The 23,317-nt window shown below is 35.5% G+C and overlaps 1 protein-coding gene and 1 non-coding gene across 2 annotated transcripts; one reads left to right on the plus strand and one right to left on the minus strand.

Annotated features, from left to right (window-relative positions):
- The first annotated feature begins 15,653 nt into the window (after positions 1–15,653).
- LOC103973388 (uncharacterized) lies at positions 15,654–16,108 on the plus strand. Its single transcript, XR_010485177.1, has 2 exons — positions 15,654–15,813; positions 15,908–16,108. It is a non-coding gene; the product is annotated as an uncharacterized LOC103973388 (transcript).
- Positions 16,109–16,454: 346 nt separating this feature from the next.
- On the minus strand, positions 16,455–22,010 carry LOC103973387 (malate dehydrogenase [NADP], chloroplastic). Its single transcript, XM_009387940.3, has 14 exons — positions 21,734–22,010; positions 21,527–21,623; positions 20,289–20,375; positions 19,130–19,214; positions 18,832–19,013; positions 18,675–18,745; positions 18,486–18,576; positions 18,297–18,371; positions 18,023–18,124; positions 17,806–17,928; positions 17,092–17,160; positions 16,943–17,011; positions 16,810–16,863; positions 16,455–16,712 (listed from the first exon to the last, which is right to left on the minus strand). Exons 1-14 carry the CDS (start codon positions 21,898–21,900, stop codon positions 16,659–16,661), a joined length of 1,326 nt encoding a protein of 441 aa, XP_009386215.2. The 5' UTR covers positions 21,901–22,010; the 3' UTR covers positions 16,455–16,658.
- Positions 22,011–23,317: the final 1,307 nt, after the last annotated feature.

Genomic DNA, 23,317 nt, shown 5'->3' on the forward strand with positions numbered 1-23,317 from the left:
ACGGTGGTGAATTTCAAAACCGTGATTTTCAAGAATTTTGTGAATCTAATGGATACAACCACAACTTCTCTACTCCAAGAAATCCTCAACAAAATGAAGTAGTAGAAAGAAAGAATAGAAATTTATAAAAAATGACAAGAACCATGTTGAATGAACATAGCATACCCAAATATTTTTGGGTCAAAGCCATAAACACGGTATGCTATGTCATGAATAGAGTTCTAGTAAGACCCTTACTCACCAAAACTCCTTATGAGTTATGGAACAACAAAAAACCTAATGTTTCATATTTGAAAGTTTTTGGGTGTAAGTGTTTTATCTTGAATGAAAAAGATGCATTAGGAAAATTTAATGCTAAATCCGATGAAGAAATTTTTCTTGACTATTCTTCTATTTCTAAAGTATTTCGTATATTTAATAAAAGAACTTTGATTATAGAAGAATCCATTCATGTTGTTTTTAATGAGGTTTCCGAAATTAAGAAAAATGATTTTGATGATGATGTTAATTTTGATGCTTTAAATTTAAATGAAACCCTTTCTCCATCTAGCAACTTGGATGCATCTACTTCCGAAACATCCTTACCCAAGGATTGGAAGTATATATATGATCATCCTAAGGAGCTAATCAATGGAGACACATCTAAAGGGGTTCAAACTCGTTATTCTCTTAAAAATTTTTGTGCCAACGTCGTTTTTCTCTCCCAAATTCAACATAAATGTATTAACAAAGCCATGAAAGATGATTCATGGATTATCGTAATGTAAGATGTGTTAAATTAATTTGAGAGAAATGAGGTGTGGAAGCTTGTTCCTAGGCCAAATGACCATATAGTTATTGGTACTAAATCGGTCTTTAGAAACAAGTAAGATGAATATGGTATCGTGGTTAGAAACAAGGCTAAATTAGTGGCCAAATGTTTCAACCAAGAAGAAGGTATCAATTATGAAGAAACCTTCGCTCTTGTGGCTCGATTAGAAGCCATAAGGATGCTCCTTGCCTATGCTAGTAGTAATAATTTTAAGTTGTTTCAAATTAATGTTAAAAGTGTTTTTCTTAATGGCTTCATTTCCGAAGAAGTTTATGTTGAACAACCTCCCGGATTTGAGAACAATAGTCTCCCTAATCATGTGTTTAAATTGATTATAGCTCTCTATGGTTTAAAACAAACCTCAAGGGCTTGATATGAGAGACTTAGTTCATTTTTTATTGAAAATAATTTCTCTAAAGATAAGGTCGATACTATATTGTTTATCAAAAATTTTAAAAATAATTTTATTATTGTTCAAATTTATGTTGATGATATCATTTTCGGTTCTATGAATGAATCTCTTTGTGAATCATTTGCTAAAAGTATGAGTCTTGAATTTAAAAAGAGTTTGATGGGGGAATTAACTTTCTTTTTGGGCTTACAAATCAAACAACTAAGTAATAGTATATTTCTTAGTCAAACAAAATATGCCATAGCAAATCTAAAAAGGTTTAATATGGATAGCTCAAAGGCTATCAATACTTCTATGAGCACCTCCACTAAGTTAGAAATTAATGAAAGTGGAGAAAGCTTTGATCAAAAAGCTTATAGGGGTATGATAGGAAGTTTACTTTATCTCACCACAACTAGACCGGATATCATGTTTAGTGTAGGACTTTGTGCTATGTTTCAATCTAATCCTAAGATATCTCATCTTAAAGCAGTTAAGAGAATACTTAGATATCTTAAAGGAACCACAAATCTAGGATTATGGTATCCAAAATCTGAAAACTTTAAGTTAATTGCTTATGCTGATGCGGATTTTGCTGGATGTAGATTAGATAGAAAAAGCACTTCCGGAACATGTCAGTTTTTAGGACATGCACTTGTTTCTTGGTCATCTAAGAAACAAAACTCGATTGCACTATCTATAACCGAAGCATAGTATATTACTGCTAGTGCATGCTGTGCACAAATTATGTGCATGAAAAATACTTTAGAGGACTATAAGATTCAACTTAAAAATATCCCCATAAAGTGTGATAATACAAGTGCAATATGTTTAACAAAGAATCTCATTCAACACTCTAGAACAAAACATATTGACATTAGGCATCACTTTATATGAGATCATGTCACTAATCATGATGTAATCCTAGAGTTTATCGATACAAAATATCAATTGGCCAATATTTTTATAAAACCATTTAATTTTATTAGAAGAAAATTAGGAATGTTAATTTGTCCGAATGCATGAATCTATCAAATTTTGGTTTCGGACTTTCTTGATTCCTTAATCACTCACTTAAATTCGATGCTAAAAATTTTATGAAACAAATTTTACATGATGATAAGATTGTGTGCCTCAATAACATGTGTACTTTGATGTTGGAAATTTTGTGCCTTGATGCTAAAAGTTTCCATGATGATAAGCATGTTATATCATGTTTACTTTCATGATTGAGATTTCTATTGAAATTTGAGAAGTTTTAATCATACATCGGATTCTTAATCTTTGAGTACTACGAAGCACTAATGATTTTGCCTCATGCAAGTAGTTATGAAAAGCTATGATAAAACACTTTATAAATGCATGAATTTGATGTATATTTTCTTTCCGGACTTTCTTTCACTTAATGTATTTCTTGAATGGAGCTTTCTTGAGTCTATGCCATATCAAGTTTATTTCATATCCATGCTCCACCACTTAATGACTTTTGATACATGGAATTAATTGACAAATGCATCTCTCATAGATTTATCTCTTATGAATTTTTAAATTGAGAAATAGATTTGATATGATGATTCTTTCACATGAATTCCTTCTTGATGAAGGAAGAATTTTTTATTGAGATAAACACTTGCAAGGATTTAATTTCACATGAATATCTTAATCCCTGTGAAAAATGAAGCATGATTTAATGAAACTCTCTTATCATTTTTAACTTCATTCAAAGTTGGTTCTTAATGGTTTTTCCTCCTTACTTTCCTCCTTCGGACAAAGCTTTGATGATAAATAAAAGGGAAGAAATAATGAATGCTATCTCCTTAATGTTGAGAACTTTTGAATGATACCATGTCATGAACGCTTGAAATATAAATGATATAAATTTCTTTACAAAATTGAAATATGACATGAATATTTACCACACTTACATATATTGTTGAATTGTTCTCCTTTTTGTTGATGACAAAGTGGAAGAAATTATACCAAAATTTGGTAAATTGATGATAAATGATGCAATTTGATATGTTTTCATTATGATAAGATATCTAGAGCTGAACTTACAATTTTACAAATTGATATCTTGCCATAGAATGAATTGCTATAATTGTTATCTTTCATATTTAAAATATAAGACTAGAAAATGGATGTCATGCCTTGACATCATTTTCAGAATATTACATCATGATAGAAATAATGATGTGTATATTGATAAGTTTAAATGAACTTAACTTATCAATATGTCTCTTGAATTCAAAGGTTTTGAATTCAAGAATGACTTTTCTCAAGTATGACATATAGATAGGGGGAGTTAAGGTTAACTACGTCATCAATTAATTGTCATCATAAAAAAGGGGGAGATTGTTGAATCTCGGATTTTGATGATGAAATCAATTGTCATTTGTTGATCTAATCTATATGTTGAGAAAAGTGTGCAGGATTAACTACGATAGTAGTAAGACATGTAGCAGGTGTTATGCCGGAGTCAAGATCAAGATCATGTTGGGAGTTCGAGAGTTTGTCGGAACTCCGGACGTTCGTCGGAAGTTCTACGGGAACCAACCGATAAGTCCAGGAGCTTGCCATAGAAGCTCGTTGGAACTCGCCAAGAAGATCGTCATGAAGTCCAGGAGCTTGCCGGGAGTCCGCCGGAGCATTGCCGAGAGTTTATCGGATGTTCGCCGGAAGCTCGTCGGAAGAAGCGATTGACGCACCGGAACACAAATTGCAGTAATCATATCTTAATTATCATAGTTAGAGTATAGATTAAGTTAGGATTGGGAGGTAATCCTACTAACTTAATTAGAGGCCAATTGGGCCCTTAATAGACCTAAATTGGGCCGAATGGAACAGCCAATTCGGCCCCTGAATTCTTGGCCGGCGGTGGCGCCGCATGGGAGACTCAGTCTCCTAAGAATTCTGGGCAGTGGTACCGCCCCTATCAGGCGGTTGTATTGCCGGCAGTTATTACTGCCAATGGTGGTATCACCCCTGTCAGGCGATGGTACCACCGGAGCTCGGTCTCTGAGCTTTGTCAGGTGGTAGTACCACCCAGACTGGGCTGTTGTACCACACAGTGTCAGATGACAGGCGATAGTACCACCCAATAATGGCGGTGGTATCGCCAGAACCCAGAAAATCTAGGATTGGACACTTTTAGGCTCTATTTTTGAAGTCATTGGGGTCTATAAAAACCCCACCCTTTCTTGCATGAAAGGGTACGAAACCTATTGGCAAATCTTGAGTTCTTGAGCCTTAAAGTGTTGTAAAAGCTAGAGTTCTCCTCCAACTTTTCTAAGTGTTGAGATCATTCAAGAGAAGAGTGAAACTTGTGAGGGTTGTCTCCTAAGCCCGACAAAAGGAGAAAAGCTGTAAAAGGGTGGTTGGCCTATGCCTATTGAAGGAAGGCCTCCAGTGGACGCCGGTGACCTCGTCGGAGGAGGATGCCGAAAGTGGATGTAGGTCACGTTTGACCGAACCACTCTGAAACTCGGTTTGCATTTACTTTGAGCAACTTTCTTTTATAGCAAACTGCCTCTCCTCCTTACTGTGCTTTAACTACATCTACATACACTTTGACGTATATATCTTCTGAGATCGGCTTTAATCGTACGAAGACTTTATGAAAATTGGTGCGCAAAAACCTACGAAATCAAAAACTGCACATATAAGAAAGATGCATTACCTAGGGAGATCGTATATCCCTAAAAATATATTGATATGTAGGAGAGGAAGAAGGAGGTCAACTATTCTCCTTGCTAGTAGTGATCCACATGACAGGGGCTGCGAGATCGCTCATTAAATCACTGCACAAATCTCTTTCTCGTGCACACCATGCAATCAAGAAAGGGATACCCTTTATTTCTGTCCACACACCCCAAATAGAGGCTGCAAGTTGATGAGGAGAAGGGAGGAGAATAGTAGGTGGCATAAAAAAAAAACCTAGCCTATGGCCTTTTGGTTCTCTTCTATTTATAGAGGCTCATTGTCAACTTAAACATAATGGATCATGCCCTATTAAGTACTAAATCTTCATCCAACTACCCAAGATTATTAGATTAGTGGATCTCTATTCAATAATCTCTTATTGGCTCTTATTAGATCTCATCCCATAAGATCCAATAATTCAAAAGCTTATTGGATATCCAATAAGATAGGGGTACCGACGGATATCTCATATCTGAACCTCTACTCGTTGCAACACCTACCATATGTGTGTGACCCTCTAGGCCCAATATCAAGCTGGTCATGAGTCATACATGTTAGAACTCCTTCTGGCTCAATGAATTATTATCTTCATAATAATTCACTTGACTCATCGACTACGAATGCACTAGGCCACTACGCCGCAGTTCCCAAATGATACAAGGGAATCTAATCATTTGGACCTATCTGTCCTTAGTTGTCATGTACATATAGTCCCTTATCCATCTAATACCTCAGAGATCATATACCAGGCATGGTGCTATCAGGCTCATACGATTTCTACTCGAGTCTTGATCCAATCGGATTCTCTCGGAGAACGCTTTCTCTCTTAATCCAAATGATCATGGCCAGAGATTTTCCTAACTAAGAACACATAGGATATTTCTCTCATGACACCGAGATTGGATAATTCTCTATTGATATTCAATAGCCCTTGTAAGGTTAGCTGCCACTCTCGATGATCGGTTGTGCTAGATTTGAAACTTTCAAGCCTATAAGTCTGGTATCAAAGAGTGAAGTACTCATACATGATATCCTTGGTATCTCAAGACTAAGGACTAGATATACCACTGGGACGACAGAATCACTATTTGACAATGAGGTATCATTAACCATCCAACATTTTGTGAGCGGATCAATCGGTGAACTCATTCTTCAATGAGCACCTGCATTGTATCCCTAGTGTCCCCACATGAGCAGTTATGAGACCAATCGTCTCTATCATATGGATGAGTGTATTATTACACCAGTCGATCCGGTTATCTCAAAGTCCCTCTCGAGTGACCTATGATCGGGAATATTTAAGGTCTATGTTTAAAGGTGAATCGATCTCATTATCATGATCTCATCATGATCCGATTCCTATTGTATAGATCCACGAACATCACAATATATACAACATGCAAGATAAAGTGTTAAAATGCTAGATGATGTAATAAGCAAAAAGAATGCGTATCATGTCACACATATAATCACTTATGTGATTGACTTGTAGGACACCTATGACTAGCATTTACAAACTTAGGATTTAAATTAATTATGTATAAACCATCGCACAAAATTCCAGAACCAATTTTTATTGAATCATAAAATATATTGAGTTTAACATTATCAAAAGAAAGACAATATCCTAATTTATCAATTCTAGATAGGGAATTAAATTTCTAGAAATAGTAGAAACAAAACATGTGTTAGTAAGATCCATCAGATAACCCGTCTCTATATGTAGGCGATAAGTCCCCATTGATATTACTTTCGCTTTGAGACAATTTCCCATAATGATGAATCTTTTATGTTCTTTTGGTTTCCGGATTGAAAGAAATCCTTACATATTATTAGTAACATGAGTTGAAGCACCAGAATCAATTAACTAAGTATTAGAAGAAACTTCTATAATATTTGATTCGAAATATACAAAGGTCGAGTTCATACTTTTCTTTTTAAACTAAGTCTTGCATTTAACACAATCCTTCTTTACATGTCCTTTTTTGCCACAAAAGAAACACTTTACTGTAATAGCTTTCTATTCATTAGTCTATTTAATATTTTCAAACCTGACAAATTTCTTTGATAGATGATGTTTTAATTTCTTTTCTTGTTACCAGCTCCTTATGTAGTAGTCATAACATTATATGAACTTTCATGCCTTAATCTCAATTTTTCCTGAACACACATACTAGTTAATTCATTCAAGTCTCACTTATCTTTATTTGTATTGTAGTAAATCTTGAATAGGCCAAACTAAGAAGGAAGAGAATTAAGAATGAACTGCACGAGGAAAGACTCATCAACACGTTGAATCTCGTATTTTGATGATGAAACCAATTGATATATGTTAATGTTTTAATCTACGTTTTGAATGACACAGGATGCTTCGATTAAGATGAGATAATTAAAGCAGGAAGAACCATGTTGTGACAGAGGAACATGTCAGAAGATTGGACGTTGGGCCGGTGGATTGGTCGACGTATCGATAGAAGGCTTCGGGCCGTGGATTCGGGCATCGGGCCAAGAAGAGCGGATATTGCACCAAGGATATCAGAGTTGTAGAGTCAACTGGCCGATTTGAATCAACTTGAAGCCTATAAATACCCCACTCATCCCTAGTTAAAGCACACAAGCACAAAGAGATTAAAAGAGAGAAAACACTGTTATGATCATAAGTGTATTCCCTTCTTTAGCTTAAACTTAGATTTCTGTTTAGAGAGGAGAGTGAGTGCTTATAAGGGTTATCTCCTAAACTCGGTAAAAGGAGAAGAGGGGTGTAAAAGGTGATTGGCCTTCGCCTATTGAAAGAAGGCTTCTAGTGGATGCCAGTGACCTCGTCGGAGGAGGAAGTCGAAAGTGGATGTCGGTCACGTTTACCGAACTAATCTAAAACTACTGTGTTCTCTGGTTTGCATTTCATTCTTGCTATTACCTTACTGTAAACTTCCTTAAGTGCTTACTGCCTTCAATTCATTACGTACACTTTCAAGTTAAGTTTTCGAAATCGGTTTTTTATCGGAAATAATTTTATTGCAATGAATTTTTTGAAGAAGTGATTTTTACCGCTGCACTAATTCACCCACCCCCCTCTTAGTGCCGACCCCGACTCTTGATCCTAACAATTGGTATCAAAGCCTCATGATTTCTCATTTGGTTTAACACCTAAGAGAAATGGCTCTTTTTGGCTTTCAAGAATGTCACTCTCTCATTCGTCCTCCCTTTTTCAATGGGACGGACTACACTTATTGGAAAACTTGAATGAGAGTTTTCTTACTTTCTTTATATTTGAACTTATGGAAAATTGTCAAATTCGGTTTTAAAAGGTCTTCTCTTCCAATGAAAGATTGGAATGATTTGGAGAAGAAGACGTTTTCATTAAATGTTAGAGTTATGAACTCTCTATTTTGCGCCTTAGACAAAAACGTGTTTAATAGGGTTTCTACTTACGAAATGGCTTTCGACATTTGGCATATTCTTGAAACCACTCACGAAGGCACAAGTAGATTAAAAGATTCGAAAATCAACTTTTTAATATAAAACCAAGCGAGACTATTGGAGACATGTACACCCGTTTTACGGATGTCATCAGTAGTCTAAAAAAACTTGGTAAAAGCTTTTCGAATTTTGAACTTATTAACAAGATCTTAAGATCACTTTCTAAAACATGGGAATCAAAAGTAATGGCAATACAAGAAATAAAAGATTTAAATATTTTTTCACTTGAAGAACTTATCTGTTTATTAATGACATATGAAACGATGCACAATACACATGATGAACAAAACCACTTTTCAAAGAACATGAAGGATTTGGTACTTAGAATATTTGAAGACTACTCGAGCATAAGCTCAAGTGATGGTGAACATGAACTCCTCACTAATAAATTTAAAAAGTTCATGAAACAAAAATTAAAGAACAAAAAAAATGCAACTACTTACTTTGAACGCAAGAAGAAGAACATAAATTGGGATGAATCGAGCTCCTCCGAAGACGAGAAGAAAATCAACAAGGCGATGTGGTAAACTATGCCTTAACCGCTTTCAACGATAAGGTAATCGAAATCCCCCTAATTTATTTTGAAATTACTTGATGCTTTTCATGATGCTTTTATTTATTTATTTTTGTTTAAAATAATTATTTTTCTTAAAAATTATATGTTTAATAATGAAAATACAAAAAATTAGAAATTTTGAAAATAATCATGAAAATTACATGTTTATGATAAACAAAATGATTTTGATTAAAAATGCCTTATAAAATCATGCTTGATGTTTTAATGGTGTAATAATACAATAAAATGATAGATATAAATCTAATGCTTGTACACCTAACCAGATTAGTTTAAGAAACATTATTGTGTATCTTGATGATTTCATGATTTTGATTGAAGATGATTTATGTTTAATGAAATCATGCTTGACGATTTTATTCTATGCATGAGACTTTGAAGTTATTCATGATGAAATGTTACTTTTTTTGTTTTAAACAAGATGGATGGTTTTCATACAAAAACTTGAGCATATTGATTTGAAATCATGTTTAATAATTTTATAATTCATGATGAATCTTACGATTTATGGATTATCGATTTTTACCATAATGAAAGTGCCTTATTGATCTTTGTTGTAATAAATCTTGCACCTTTGGTTTTAAAAATGATACATCCTTTTATTTGGCATAAATGAAATAAAATCATATGAATTGAGATAACTAAAAAGAGGAAAGGTTTCTCCTTGAAAAATTTATTTTTCTAACTTTATTGATTTTTTCAAAAAGGAGATTAGTGAATCTATTTGTAGTACTTTTATGAATCTCTTGAAAATGATCTTGATTTGATGATCTAAATTTAAATGAGCTTTATCTTAATTTTTTAAAATTTATAACTTGTGATTTCTTATGCACGAATCAAGATCTCCTATGTTTCTTTTATCCACTTATAAAAAGAGATTTATTAAAGTAAATCATGTCTTATGATATTCATGAAAAATTAAGACATTATGCATGAATCGAGTTCTCATGAGAATCTATTTACGTTGTCTTCATTAAGTTTTCTTGAAAAGATGTTGATGATTTTGATGATTTAAATTTGAATGAGTTTTATCAAAATCATGATCTTGATTTCTTGAAATTACATTAAATTTTTTTTATCAAGATCTCTTTTTTGTACACCTACAATTTTTTTTGTATTCTATTTAAAGAAGAGATTTATATATGAATCATGTCTTTTAGTATTTAATTGGTCTTATCCTTCATGACATGATTTCTTTATATTTATGGCTTGTATGGCTTGAAATATTTTGGAATGATGCATGTAACACTATGATTTTTCCCTTAGATAAAAATGCATGCTACACTATGATTTTTGAAATAATGTGAAAATTGATAATTATCATTTTCTGAAATAATACTCTAAAATGATGATTTGGAATCATGCAATGATAATTTTATATTTTATATACATGATAATTTTGTATTATGCATGTAATACTTTAATTTGTGATAATGATGCATACAATGATGAAATATTCATGATAAAATAATTGTTTTGATATTCATGAGTTGAATTTTTATCTATGTTATTTACCTTTGTCATAATTTGAAATTTGATATAAAGGGTCTTCCCTTCTTTTTGACAATGACAAAAGGGGAGCAAAACTTGCTAGAAAGCAAATTTGCTAGCTTGCACAATTCGAAAAGAGGCAAACTTGCTAGTTTGCTAATCTCAAAAAGGAAGCAAGAAGTGTTATCTTTCAAATCTCAAGAGAAGCAATGTTTGCCAAGTTACACATTTCAAAAAGAGGCAAAATAGTCCATCTTGCACATTTCAAAAGATGTAAAATTTTGCTAAATTTTTTATGTGTAAAATTTGATAGCTTGCATACTATAAATTTGCATACCAAAAGTTCTATCTTGCCAATCTCAAGATGAAAAATATGCTAACTTGCACTTTGCAATGACAGTAAAATTGCTAGCTCAAACATTGCAAAGGAAGCAAAAATTGCTAGCTTGCAACTTGCATATTTCAAGAAGCAAGTGTTGCTTTCTTGAACATCTCAAAACTGCTAGCTCGCATATTCTAAAATGTTATAAAATTTGCTAGCTTGTATGTTGTAGAAATTGTTATCTTACTACTTTGCATATCCATGATGATAGCAAAATTGCATGATGGTAGAACTTGAAGATTTATTATGCAACGATTTGAAACTGTTATGTCAAACACCTAGAAAGTGGAACTTCTCCTTTTTGTTGATGATAAAGGGAGAGAAGTATGTTGATGTTATGCATGATTTGATCATGACATGTTGCTTGGATTTTTGAATCCAAGAGTTTCTATCAATACGGCATATTGATAGGGGGAGTATGTTTAAACTCTGGGAGTTAAGGTTAACTCCGTCGTCGATTGATTGTCATCATCAAAAAGGGGGAGATTGTTGAATCTCGTATTTTGATGATGAAACCAATTGATATATGTTAATGTTTTAATCTGCGTTTTGAGTGACGCGGGATGCTTCGATCAAGATGAGACAATTAAAACAGGAAGAACCATGTTGTGCCGGAGGAACATGTCAGAAGATTGGACATCGGGCCGGTGGATTGGTCGATGTATCGACAGAAGGCTTCGAGCCGTGGATTCGGCCATCGGGTCAAGAAGAGCATATATTACGCCAAGGATATCGGAGTTGCGGAGTCAACTGACCGATTGGGCAATAGACTACAAGAGAGAATCGGACGAAGCATCGAGGGAACCAATGACATGCCGGACAACTTGATTAATGCTTAGTATTAATTGTCTAGATCGAAGTGTGTTTATACATGTGCAAGATTAACTATGATAGCAAGGCATGAAGCAAAATGAAGTCCTAGAGTCAAAGACGCGATTCCATTGGGAGTTTGAGAGTTCATTGGAAGTCCGGACGTTCATCGGAAGTTCTGGAGGAACCAACCGAGAAGTCTCAGAGCTTGCTAGAGAAGCTCATTGGAACTCGCCAAGAAGATCGTCGTGAAGTCCAGGATTCGTCGGAAGTTCGTCAGAAGCTCGCTGGAAGAATAGACATATGTACTTGTTTTGCTTAGCAAATGTCTTAGGATTTCATATTTAGCACGTAATTGGGCTTGGATTTGGGCCGACCCAATTAGAGGCCAGCTAGGCCCATGTAAGAACCATGTTTGGCCCAATAAGAAACCCAAATAGTGCCCCATGAAGTCTCACCATCGTGGCACAATCTTCGAGACTGTGTCAGGCGGTGGTACCGCTAGTCTGGGCGGTTGTACCACCCCTAGCAGAGTGTCAGGCGGTGGTACCGCCCAGCACTACCCCCCAGGCGGTGGTACCGCCAGACCTAAGCGGTGGTACCGCCTAGGGCAGTGTCAGTGTCGACTGACACTGGGTGGTGGTACCGCCCGTGCCCGGGGAATCCGGGATGGAAAAGTTTTAGGCTCCAAGTTTGAATCAACTTGAAGCCTATAAATACCCCTCTCATCCTTGGTTAAAGCACACAAGCACAAGAGATTAAAAGAGAGAAAACGCTACTGCGATCATAAGTGTATTCCCTCCTCTAGCTTAAACTTAGATTTCTATTTAGAGAGGAGAGTGAATGCTTGTAAGGGTTATCTCCTAAACCCGGTAAAAGGAGAAAAGGAGTGTAAAAGGTGATTGGTCTTCGCCTATTGAAGGAAGGCCTCTAGTGGACACCGGTGACCTCGTCGGAGGAGGAAGCCGAAAGTGGATGTAGGTCACGTTGATCGAACCACTCTAAAACTGCTGTGTTCTCTGGTTTGTATTTCATTCCTACTATTACCTTACTGCAAATTTCCTTAAGTGCTTACTGCCTTCAATTCATTACGTACGCTTTCAAGTTAAGTTTCCAAAATCGATTTTTCGTCGAAAACGGTTTTATCGCAACGAAGTTTTTGAAGATGTGATTTTTACCGCTGCACTAATTCACCCCTCCCCCCCTCTTAGTGTCGACCCCGACTCTTGATCGTAACACAACATTTATGCCTAATGCTTTATGTTTTGCAACTTTATCAGCCATATTGAGGATATGATCCTGAATTCCTCGAGTGTCATCATATTGAGTCGTATTCAGTTCTTTCATTAGTGTGTCAACTAATCACTTATCAACAGATTTAAATCTGTCTTTAATAACATTTAAATATTCTTATGCATTAGTTGCAATCGGTAATGAAGTCTTTATATTATTTACAATTGTTATTCTTATGAATTTTTAACTAAGCATATCAAATCTTTCTCAAGCCTTCATTTCATTAACTTATTCCATAGTACTTTCATCAATCAAGTCTGTGAGCTTTTCAATAAGCAATGCTAAATCAAGATCTAATATACCTAATGTGAATTGCACATGCTCTAACCATTATGAATAATTTGATCCAAATAATACAAGGACATTTGAAGCATAATAATGTATGGACGAAAGTACCATTGTAAAAATATAAAATAACATTAATACTTTAAATTTTTTATAATATGATGAATAATTGATATCATCCATATTTTACCTTTGGGTGAAATATTGACTATTCACTTAAGATCATTTATGGAGGACTGAAACCATCCTTGTGGAATAGTATTGTTACCTTTGGGTATACAACCCGAAACTACAAAGATATTCAAAATAGTATCATCCTACCCCATCACATAATTATTTGAAGTAGATTCTACTTTGGGATTATCTAAACTTTAATATCATTTAAGGTTATTATGTGTGCCATTAAGATAATTATCTAAATCTTCAATAATATTCATGTGTGTCATTATGAATATTATTTCTTTAATATCATTTAATACTAATTTCTTAATATTATTTTATAAGTTATTGATCTAGATCACTTTGGTAGCTATAAGACTAATACAATAATATAAAATATAATTTAAAATATCCTGTAAATGATAAAACTTTTATTATAATTTACATCCCATAAATTTATCATCCCAAACCACTGTGGCAGCTACCGCTTGAATAAAATATAGGAAGATGAATTACAAATAATATTTATCAAATTTCTTTAATCTAATTTATGTAGAAACAATTAAATAATAAATATAATAATTATTTAATATTAATCAACAAAAAGAAAAAACTCATATGATAATTGTAATTATGATAACACATAAATAATGAAGGATCTTTATGTGAAAGATAAATATTATTTCATAATTTCAAACATATATATATGAATAAATCATGTAATCAATAAATCATATGAGAAAATTATAAAAAAATCATAATTTATATTTTTTTATAATTTCTGCATAAAATCTTAAATTAAACCAATCAATTTTATTTACTTTGGGCAAGCCTAGAATTATGCTAAACATAAGCCCAATTAAACAAGTCGATCAAAATAAAAAATTGATCAAAATTTAATTCTTTCTAAATTTGATCGATATTAAATTCAATCAATAATTAGTCAAAATATAGTCATGATCAAATTTAATTAAATTATATTGATCAATTTTATAATTAAGGATATAAATAAAAAATTCTCAATTTCATAAGGGTAAAATAGTAAATTTATTGATATGACATAAATTGAAATTATGAGATTTCTAAAGGACATAATTATCAAAAAGATTAAAATAGAATTAATAGAAATTATAGGGGTAATGATGTATATTTTTTAAAACCCTAAGGGGTAGATCGACCACCACCTCTACGTGCGGCGGGCACCACTAGTGTGGCCACTACTTGCGGGTGGTTACTACTTATGTGACTGGCGTTTGGGCGTGGCCTCTACTTGTGCGAGGCTACCACTAAGACTCGGCTACTATCCGTGCACTATCGTCACCTAGACGAGTCTACCGCCTATGCGTGGTTGCTACGTGGACGCGACCTTTGCCTGCATGAGGCTACCGCTTAGACGCGGTTGCTACTCCCGCGTTGCTACTTGTGCGTGACTACTGCGATGTGCAGTTAATCGCGTACAACTCGTCGCTTAGCGGTTGCCTACGATCGTTGTTGCTGCTGTGGTGTGCATGCTGCCTAGCGGCTATATGCAATGAGGTTACTACGATTACCACCGACAGCGATGTTGCATAATGATCATCATTGCTTTGCGATCATTGAAGATCGTGTTCCAAAGAAGCTAACATCACTTGCAAGCAGGCAACAAGACGGAGTATATAGGAATTTAGATTGATAAAATATACGGATCATTGAAGCATCATAAACAAATAACAGATTTAACGTATTTGATCTCAGGAACCTAGGCTTTGATATAAATTATAAGCATAAAATTTATAATATGTTATAAATTACATGGAAAGCTTTATGTTAGGATTGAAATCAAATACTATTAAGATCATATTCACGATGCATAGCTTTTGATGTCATCTGAAAAAGATCCCTATCTGATCCGTAAAGATTGGAATGATGATTAGATTCGAAAGAGATAAAAAAGAAGCGGAGCCCGAAATCACGAGAAATGGGAGCGGAAGTAAACCTCGAGAAGAGTTGATGACACGGAAAAGAACAAGAGGAGCCGTGGGCTCGTTTTGGTTTTCTCTTCTATTTCTTGCAGCCCAACGGCGGCTAAGGAGTTTAATCCATGTCGATCGATCTGTCAACGCGTGTCAAGAAGAATTGCCCACGGTCGCCTAGCCCGTTCCTAAGCGAACACAATGCCCAGCCCAGTCATCAGCTGGGTCGCGTGCGGCCACTCGAATGGCTCATGCCTACCATTGCGGTGCACGAGACACGTCTCGCATGACATTCTTACACGTAGCAGTAAAGTCACGCTTCATCTTCGTGCAGAGCTCCCAAAGGCAGGCACCAACGGCAGCCGAATGGAAGGAGACGGGAAAGATAGCTCAAAGATGACAGAGATGAAGAAGGGATTGGTATCACTCACGGCTTCCCTCGAGGAAGGTTTGCAGGACGCCAAAGCCTCCGTCACAGGACTGGTACGTACGTGGTGGTTCCGCTAGCCATCTCTCTTCTCTTTCTCACGCTGCTTTCGATCTTTCGCTGATGCGTGCAATTGGTGATGTTACGTAGGTGAAGAAAGCCACGGCCAAAAGTGAGCAGGAAGCGAGTGAAGCGGACCTTCAAACTGCTAAAATGCAGGTGGAAGCAGCTGATGCAGCCGAGAACAAGAAGAAACAGCTCCAGATAATATAGAAACCTGCATTTTAATGCACAACTGTTACCTATCTTGTTTTCTACAATAAACATCTAATCAAATATATGTGTAGCTAATCCAATTCTCAGATCCGTAATTGTTTCGATCGATCATATGCTCGAGAAAAGATAAATCGTTCTATTATTGCTTACTAATAATAACTGCTGAAGAAATCATAATAACGAAACAGCAGGAATCAGAAAACAAATTCTACCATCAAGTAATTGCCTTACCGAAACAAATTCATCCTGGTCTGTAGAAATTGTAAAAAATAACTGGTCTCCACTTGATTGTAATTTGCCTATCTCACGAAAGCTGCCGAAGATTCCCAAATCTGTATTGGAATTTGAAGTGACAATTTCCAATGACATCATGGAACCAAACCACAATACTTTCAAGGAAATTATACACTAAAGCTACCTATTCAATATGAAGGTGCTTTTGGCCTGATAAATTTTATGGTACAACATCTATGATACAACATGGATCAAGTTGGCGGAACTTGCATATACTAATATATAAAAATAACAAGCAGATCCTATTGGGAGGTGTAATCAAAGGCTTTGACTCCTGTCAATACGTTTTGAAGGCACATTTCTCAAATTGTGGATAAATGCTTCTTAGGTGTTACTGCTCTCCGGGAAGCATGGTATCCTCAGGAAGATCACAATAGGCATTACCCTGAGAAGAAGCACATGGCATAAGCTACCTGCATTTTCCAAACTCTGGTAGGGTATACAAGGAGTGTTCCTACAGGTATGTTATGTATGTTGCTTACCTCTCCGGTCAGATGTGCTACACATCTCTTCTCGGCAAGAAGCTCAGCCTCGGTCTGTAGAAAATTGGTTGCATTCACAAGGCTGACGGTGGTGAATCATCCTTGTCTTAAGTGTATATAAAGCGAGACATACCTTTTTTATACGCTCACGGAGGTAATCATCAAATATCACATCCTTCGCTAGTTCATAGTCACCATCTCCCTGAGAAATAACATGATTTTGTTTAAAGACATTTCCAAATACAAGAGTGAGACCAAAAATCTATATAAGGGTAAGGGTACCTTTGATCTGCATGGCATGCTGAACACAATATCCTCTGCTATGCCATAAGGATTTCCAGTGGAATAAACCTGCAATATACTAGTGAAATTTTAGATGAATAAATGAACAAACATAATTCTGAGCACTTGTATGATTTCAGAAAAGGATTTGATTTTCCGTGAGTGTTCCGATTCCTTTTCTAGTATTCTGAAGGTTAGCTTAAATCAATGAGTACATTGATTATGAACTCATGCTTCAGCCATCCCTAAGATGACACTTTTCTTTACTGGCTAGTCACCGAGATATCTCCATGACTTGATGACCCTCAAATTGCATCTCCCATATATTACTGTGACCAAGAAGTCTCTTTTTAACTTGTCATATAAGTATATTCAAGGCAGCTAAGTGTACAAGGCCAGGTAATTGATGGACATAACAGTCTTCAAATCTATGATTTCATCTATAAGTTTCACATATCTTTTCCACCAAAGTACACAAACACAAATAAAAACGGCTCTGAGTTCTCGAGTCAAAAACATTAAACTAAGAACACTTGACAGCTAATAATAAGAGCAGTTAGATTACTTTCCTTCCATGTATATGGTTATTATTGTTTGCACGCATAAGAACAAACAGAAAACATTACATTAGATGCTAGAAATGGAAGTCAAATGCCAAAGTACCAAAAAGGTATGATAGATTCTAAAATGAAGTCTGTTATATAATAATTTTACCCCTGAAGAGAACCAATCGCCATCTGGTGTGGGAGTGATGAGGGACCTTATGGCATCAACAATGGAAACAGCAGTAGATGCAGCAGAAGATCTACCCCATTTTTGTATAAGGACACCACCACGCTGAAAATGAAATAACAATGCCAGCATAAACTAATCAAAACTGTCTCATCCTGGCATATTTACAGTAAATATGATTAACATATAATCAGTACACCTTTTGAACTCTTTCAGTAAACTCTTCCTTCAACCACTTGACATCAGTTATAACTTCGGTTACTGGCATGCCATTGATTTTAGCATTTAAAAAGTCAGGAACCTGGTAGAGTGAAATGCAAACAAAATGGTTACTTGAATAAAATATTTCTTTTAATATGCTTTAATTTTACACTGATTAATTTTATCTTACTTCACCAAGCTGCAAGAAATTGATATTGATAAATAACACAAGATAAATATTAATACATTGGAAGAGTTTCTTGAATCCTGACCTGGGTTGTCGAGTGATTTCCCCAAATAGTCATGTTTGAGACTTTATCATAAAACACACCAGCTTTGAGGGCCAGCTGTAGATATCACGACAAAGAAATGTTAATGTTAATTCATAAATGTAGAATACTAGAAAAGTTACAAACAGCAGTTTAAGAAATAAAAACAAAAAAAAAATTGTCATAAGCAACCTGGCATTTGGCTCTGTTCTCATCCAACCTGGTTAAGGCATGGAAATTTTTGGCAGGTATATTTGGTGCATTCTTTAAACAAATAAGTGCACTGAAAAGAGTAAGTTTTCAGTGGATTAGCACTCAGCTCTACTGAAGACATCAAGTAGAAGTTATTGGTAGATATCAACCAGAAGTTATTGGTCATACTTTGTATTGCATGGGTTACCCACGACAATAACTTTCACATTGCGTGATGCCACATCATTGAGTGCTTTTCCCTGAATTTTGTTTTCAAATATCAAAGATGCAACAAATATCATCCTCCTAAATCTTATGTACATATGTACCCAAAAAGATGAAGAACCTGTTCAGCAAAAATCTGCCCGTTAATATCTAGTAAGCCTGCTCGCTCCATTCCGGGGCCTCTGGGCTTTGCCCCGATCAGAAGTGCCCATTCTGCATCCTGAAACACTTCATAGGGATCTTTTCCAATGCTTACCTCCCTCAACAGAGGATATAGGGAGTCCTCCAGTTCCATTGCCACTCCTATACTTTCCAAATAATTGGAAGGAGGTAATAAGCCATTGAAAGAGAATAATTACAAAGTATATTTCATATGAGAGCTTCTGCATCAAGTCTTAAACCAACTAAATAATCATTACCTTCGAGAGCTTGAAATGATCTTTCAGAACCCAACAACTTCAAGGCAATTGGCTGATCTGGCCCAAAAACCTCACCAGAAGCAAGCTGAAACCTCAAACAAAATAGTGAATTACTCAACAAGATTCAAAGAACTATCTATGTATATGTACATGTAAAAACATGAATGCATATAAGCAAATATGTATATACACACATACATCATGCCAACCTACACATATCTGAACTAAGATGCATAAACATAAAACAACAGAAGAGAAGCCAATAGATCATGTACAAAATAAATCAACAAATGTTGATATAAATGAAACGCATTTTAGATTTTTCACTAGTTAGTTGTTGGTGTAACTGCACTAGCAAGAATACTGAAAATATGCCCAAATGCAAGAAGTCCAAGGTTCTATACATTATCAACTTATGTAGAATGAATTATGAAGATGTTCAAAATATCTGCTTAGAGAATTATGAACAGTATTTTTACGATAGTGAACAGTTTCAGTCAGATTTTGAATTGATTTCATCAAAAAGCTATAGAAAGTTTCTGCCCCATTCAGAAGCCTATGGAATATTGGAGGCATTATGTCAGCACATGTAAAAGAGAATAGGCAAAAGAGCTTTCAAATACGAACCAAAAACACACTTCCTATTCTGTTCGACCATCAAGAACAATTAAAAATTGAATTATGCTTTTACCAACACTGGTTACCAATTAGTAGCACCTTTCCCCTACTGCAATAAGCAAACCATTATAGAAATATCACATAAGAAGTGCTAATTGTTAAAATTTTTAGGCACAGAAACCTGAATAGAAAAAGCTATTATCTAAATGATTAAGCACTTGACTGTGTCACTAAAAGAAAACAAAATGTTATGCTTACATATTTCTCTGTTATCAAAATCGCTTTTATCAACACTACTAGTTTTTTTTCCCCTGTAACAAGTCAGGACAAAATTTTGTCAATATTAAATTTAGCAAATCCTCCTCCATGAATTTTCATCAAACAGAAACATAGTATAAGAAAGTAGCAGTAGCAGATGATCTAACTAGATGAAAAAGGTAAACCATAAAAAACATGATACACAAAAATATATTACACAATCTATTTAGTTTGAAAAATGAAAACAGATTTGAAGGCAAAGGATAAGGCTAGAACTCCTTACTTTAAAGAGTAGATGATTAGATATCATTCCAGCTGCACCTGATACTGCAATATTGATCAAACCCTTCCATGACTTTGTTTTGTCAGCCTACAAAAGCATTTAATTATACACATCAAGTTGTGTACAACTCATGAAGTGGAATGAATCATTTTTATTTAAAGAAGTATGTAGTTGATTATCCATTAAAGTTCTAACATATTTTTTTACTTTTTCTGAAAAAAAATGAATAGGTATACTAAACACACCTCAAGAGAAAATAAAAAGTAGTTGAGCTTACCTTTTCCTAAACCAGAAAGAAAGAGATGCATATAGGTCCTCGTAACTAGTTCTACTTCTTTTTAACTATATAATTGATTCTTGGTTATGGATGTTGAAGAAAACGCATCAAATAAGAGTTAACAGTACCCACTATGAGACTTCCAAGATATCAAAAAGAACAATTAGGAATAACTATCATACTTGCATAACCACACACTGGAAAAGTATTAATTTTTCTGCAAAAGAAGTGCCATGGCACCTGATTGTGAACAGTTTAAAGTTAAACTGATTTCCAGGTAATTTCAGTAGCTTGTGCCACACATAACACTTATGCACGTTAAGAATCACAGAGATCAATGCATAATCTTTAATGTAGACGAGCAGATGAGTGGAGCACCAAAAGCCTGTTAAAGAGCTACGATCATAGCAATGGATAGGTCATCTTGATTGAGCATCAAAAGCATGTTAAAGAGCTACAACCGCAGCAACGGGAAGGTCATCTTCATCATGAAAACTTCGAACAGTCATTCCACAAACTCCTAAACAACTAGAAATAGGCTCCTTTTTGTCAGATAACCAATCTTGCGATTGTTTCAGCTCATAAATCTAGAGAACACCCCATTAATCACCCAAAGAGAAGGGTAACTCACCTTTCATACGTTCATCAAATCTAATCTAATTTGACCATCCAAACCATTACTATGTCGCAGAAAAAGACTCGGATCTAATTTATTTACTGAAAAGGGCAGAGGGCATAGCCTTCCCAAAACAAACTTGAGATAGATTCAGAAGCTACTAAACTTAGTTTCGTAGCACAAAATAGATTAGATGCCCCTGTAATCTTAACATACTTGCTTCACGATTGACCATAAATGAGTCGGTCCGGCCACTAGCCCTAATAAACGACAAGGGTAAAAGAACTGCTCGAGCGTCAAGAAACAAAAGGCATACTCTTTCAGAAGAACAATTCAAAGAATTACCGCTTTCAGGTCATAGGTGGTGCAGAACACCCCGAAACACTCCCTCTTGCTCGTTGCACCAGCCGGAGTGGCGGACAGAACTGGGGCCTGGACTTGACTACACAACAACAGCAGCAAAAACGAAAAACCCAAATCACAATCAACAGAATAGAATAGAACAGGATAACATTAACAAAGCAGAGATGAGCAACCGATACAAGGGCCTACTTTGGTGACACGGAGCAGAGAATTCTCGGAATCCGGCGGGTGCTGCAGGGAAGAGAAGGGCGCCGATTCTTGAAGGCGAGGAGAGGGTTGATGGGCCTCGAAGAGAGATCATTCGGTGGTAGAGCTCTGGATCCCGCGTAGGATGGAGAGATCTCCAATAAGGCCATGGAGAGGTGGGAAGAGTGGAGAGTGAGGCAGAGGAACGACAGAAGGAGGAGACACGAAGACGAGGGAAAGGAGGAAGAAGGGGGATCGGGAGAGACGATAGACTCCTTTTGAAATGTAGAGTAGATATGAGGACATGGAGAAGGACGCGTGGCGAGGCAAAGCGAAATTGTTTGGATACGGTTCCGTTTCGGCCGACTGGTTCCGATTAGGTCCGGTCCGGTCCGGATCAAAAGATGTTCGATTGTGATCGATTTCAAGATTTGGGAACAGCATAGCAAAGACCCCTATGGTTTTACGATTGTTAGACAAACTTTATAAAATATTATTCAAAGCTTAGAAAATGAAGAGATGCTAACAATTCCTTCTCCTTCAAATCAGTCTTGTCGTTAAGATTCAGCAGTATTAAACTCGGGAGGCTTTTTTTTCAGCACTTGAGTCATAGGATATCTACGATGCATTACAACCCGTTGATCAAGTAAGTACGGTCTTCACTTCTTAATAGTGTAAGCGATAGGTCAGTCTTTCGGTATTGTAGTCATTGTAGTCTTCTGAAGAACCTTCTCCATCCGATGACTAGTTGTAGTTGTGATCTTACTTCCACATCTTCCCTTTAGAATCACCTATTTTCCATTAATAAAAAACTTTATGATTAGTTTAAAAAAATTTTAAGAAACATCACCTAGGGTTGATAATTATTTAATTCTAAGCACCACTTCGATGTCTTCTAAGGGTAGCAAAAAGAAGTCCACAAGCAACTCTTAGCCTTGTGTAATCAATTTTATCTTCGAACATTTGCTATCATAAGTTAAAATCCATCTATCAACGACCTTTACTTCGAATTTGTCATAGCCTTCAATGTAGTAAGCCAATCGATCAGCAACTTTACTATTCATAAAATTGTTAATGCTATCAATATCAATTAAAACTATAACATGTTGATGTTCCAAAATTTCTCTAACTTTCATAGTTTGCAGGTTATAGTAGTCGGCTAATGTATGTACTATATATATGATAGGTCCAACATCTTCATCAGAATCTATACCTTCATGATCAAAATCCACATTATTAGCTTTTGGTTCCTGCCCAATTGGTTCAATCATCAGAAGTTGTCCTTATTTACATCGATGCTCCCGACTCCACTTTTCATTATAGTGCCAGCACAAACTCTTTGCTAATCTTTCCTTAAGTTCTTTTCAGGTTAATCTTCAGGTGTTAGGGTTTCAGTTGGAAATAGATGAGGTGGGTGGCTTGCTGATAATTTGTTTATTGTGACTTCTGTTTCGACGATTTTTTCTACTGATTTTTTCCTCATATAAACATGCAAATGAGATTGTAGTTGTCATAGAGTAGGGTTAGCAAGCTTTGACTTCACACCAGATATCTAGATTAAGTCCTTCAATAAATGTTCCCACCAAT

Source organism: Musa acuminata, chromosome BXJ2-3, assembly GCF_036884655.1.
Source record: "Musa acuminata AAA Group cultivar baxijiao chromosome BXJ2-3, Cavendish_Baxijiao_AAA, whole genome shotgun sequence".
Lineage (NCBI taxonomy): Eukaryota > Viridiplantae > Streptophyta > Magnoliopsida > Zingiberales > Musaceae > Musa > Musa acuminata.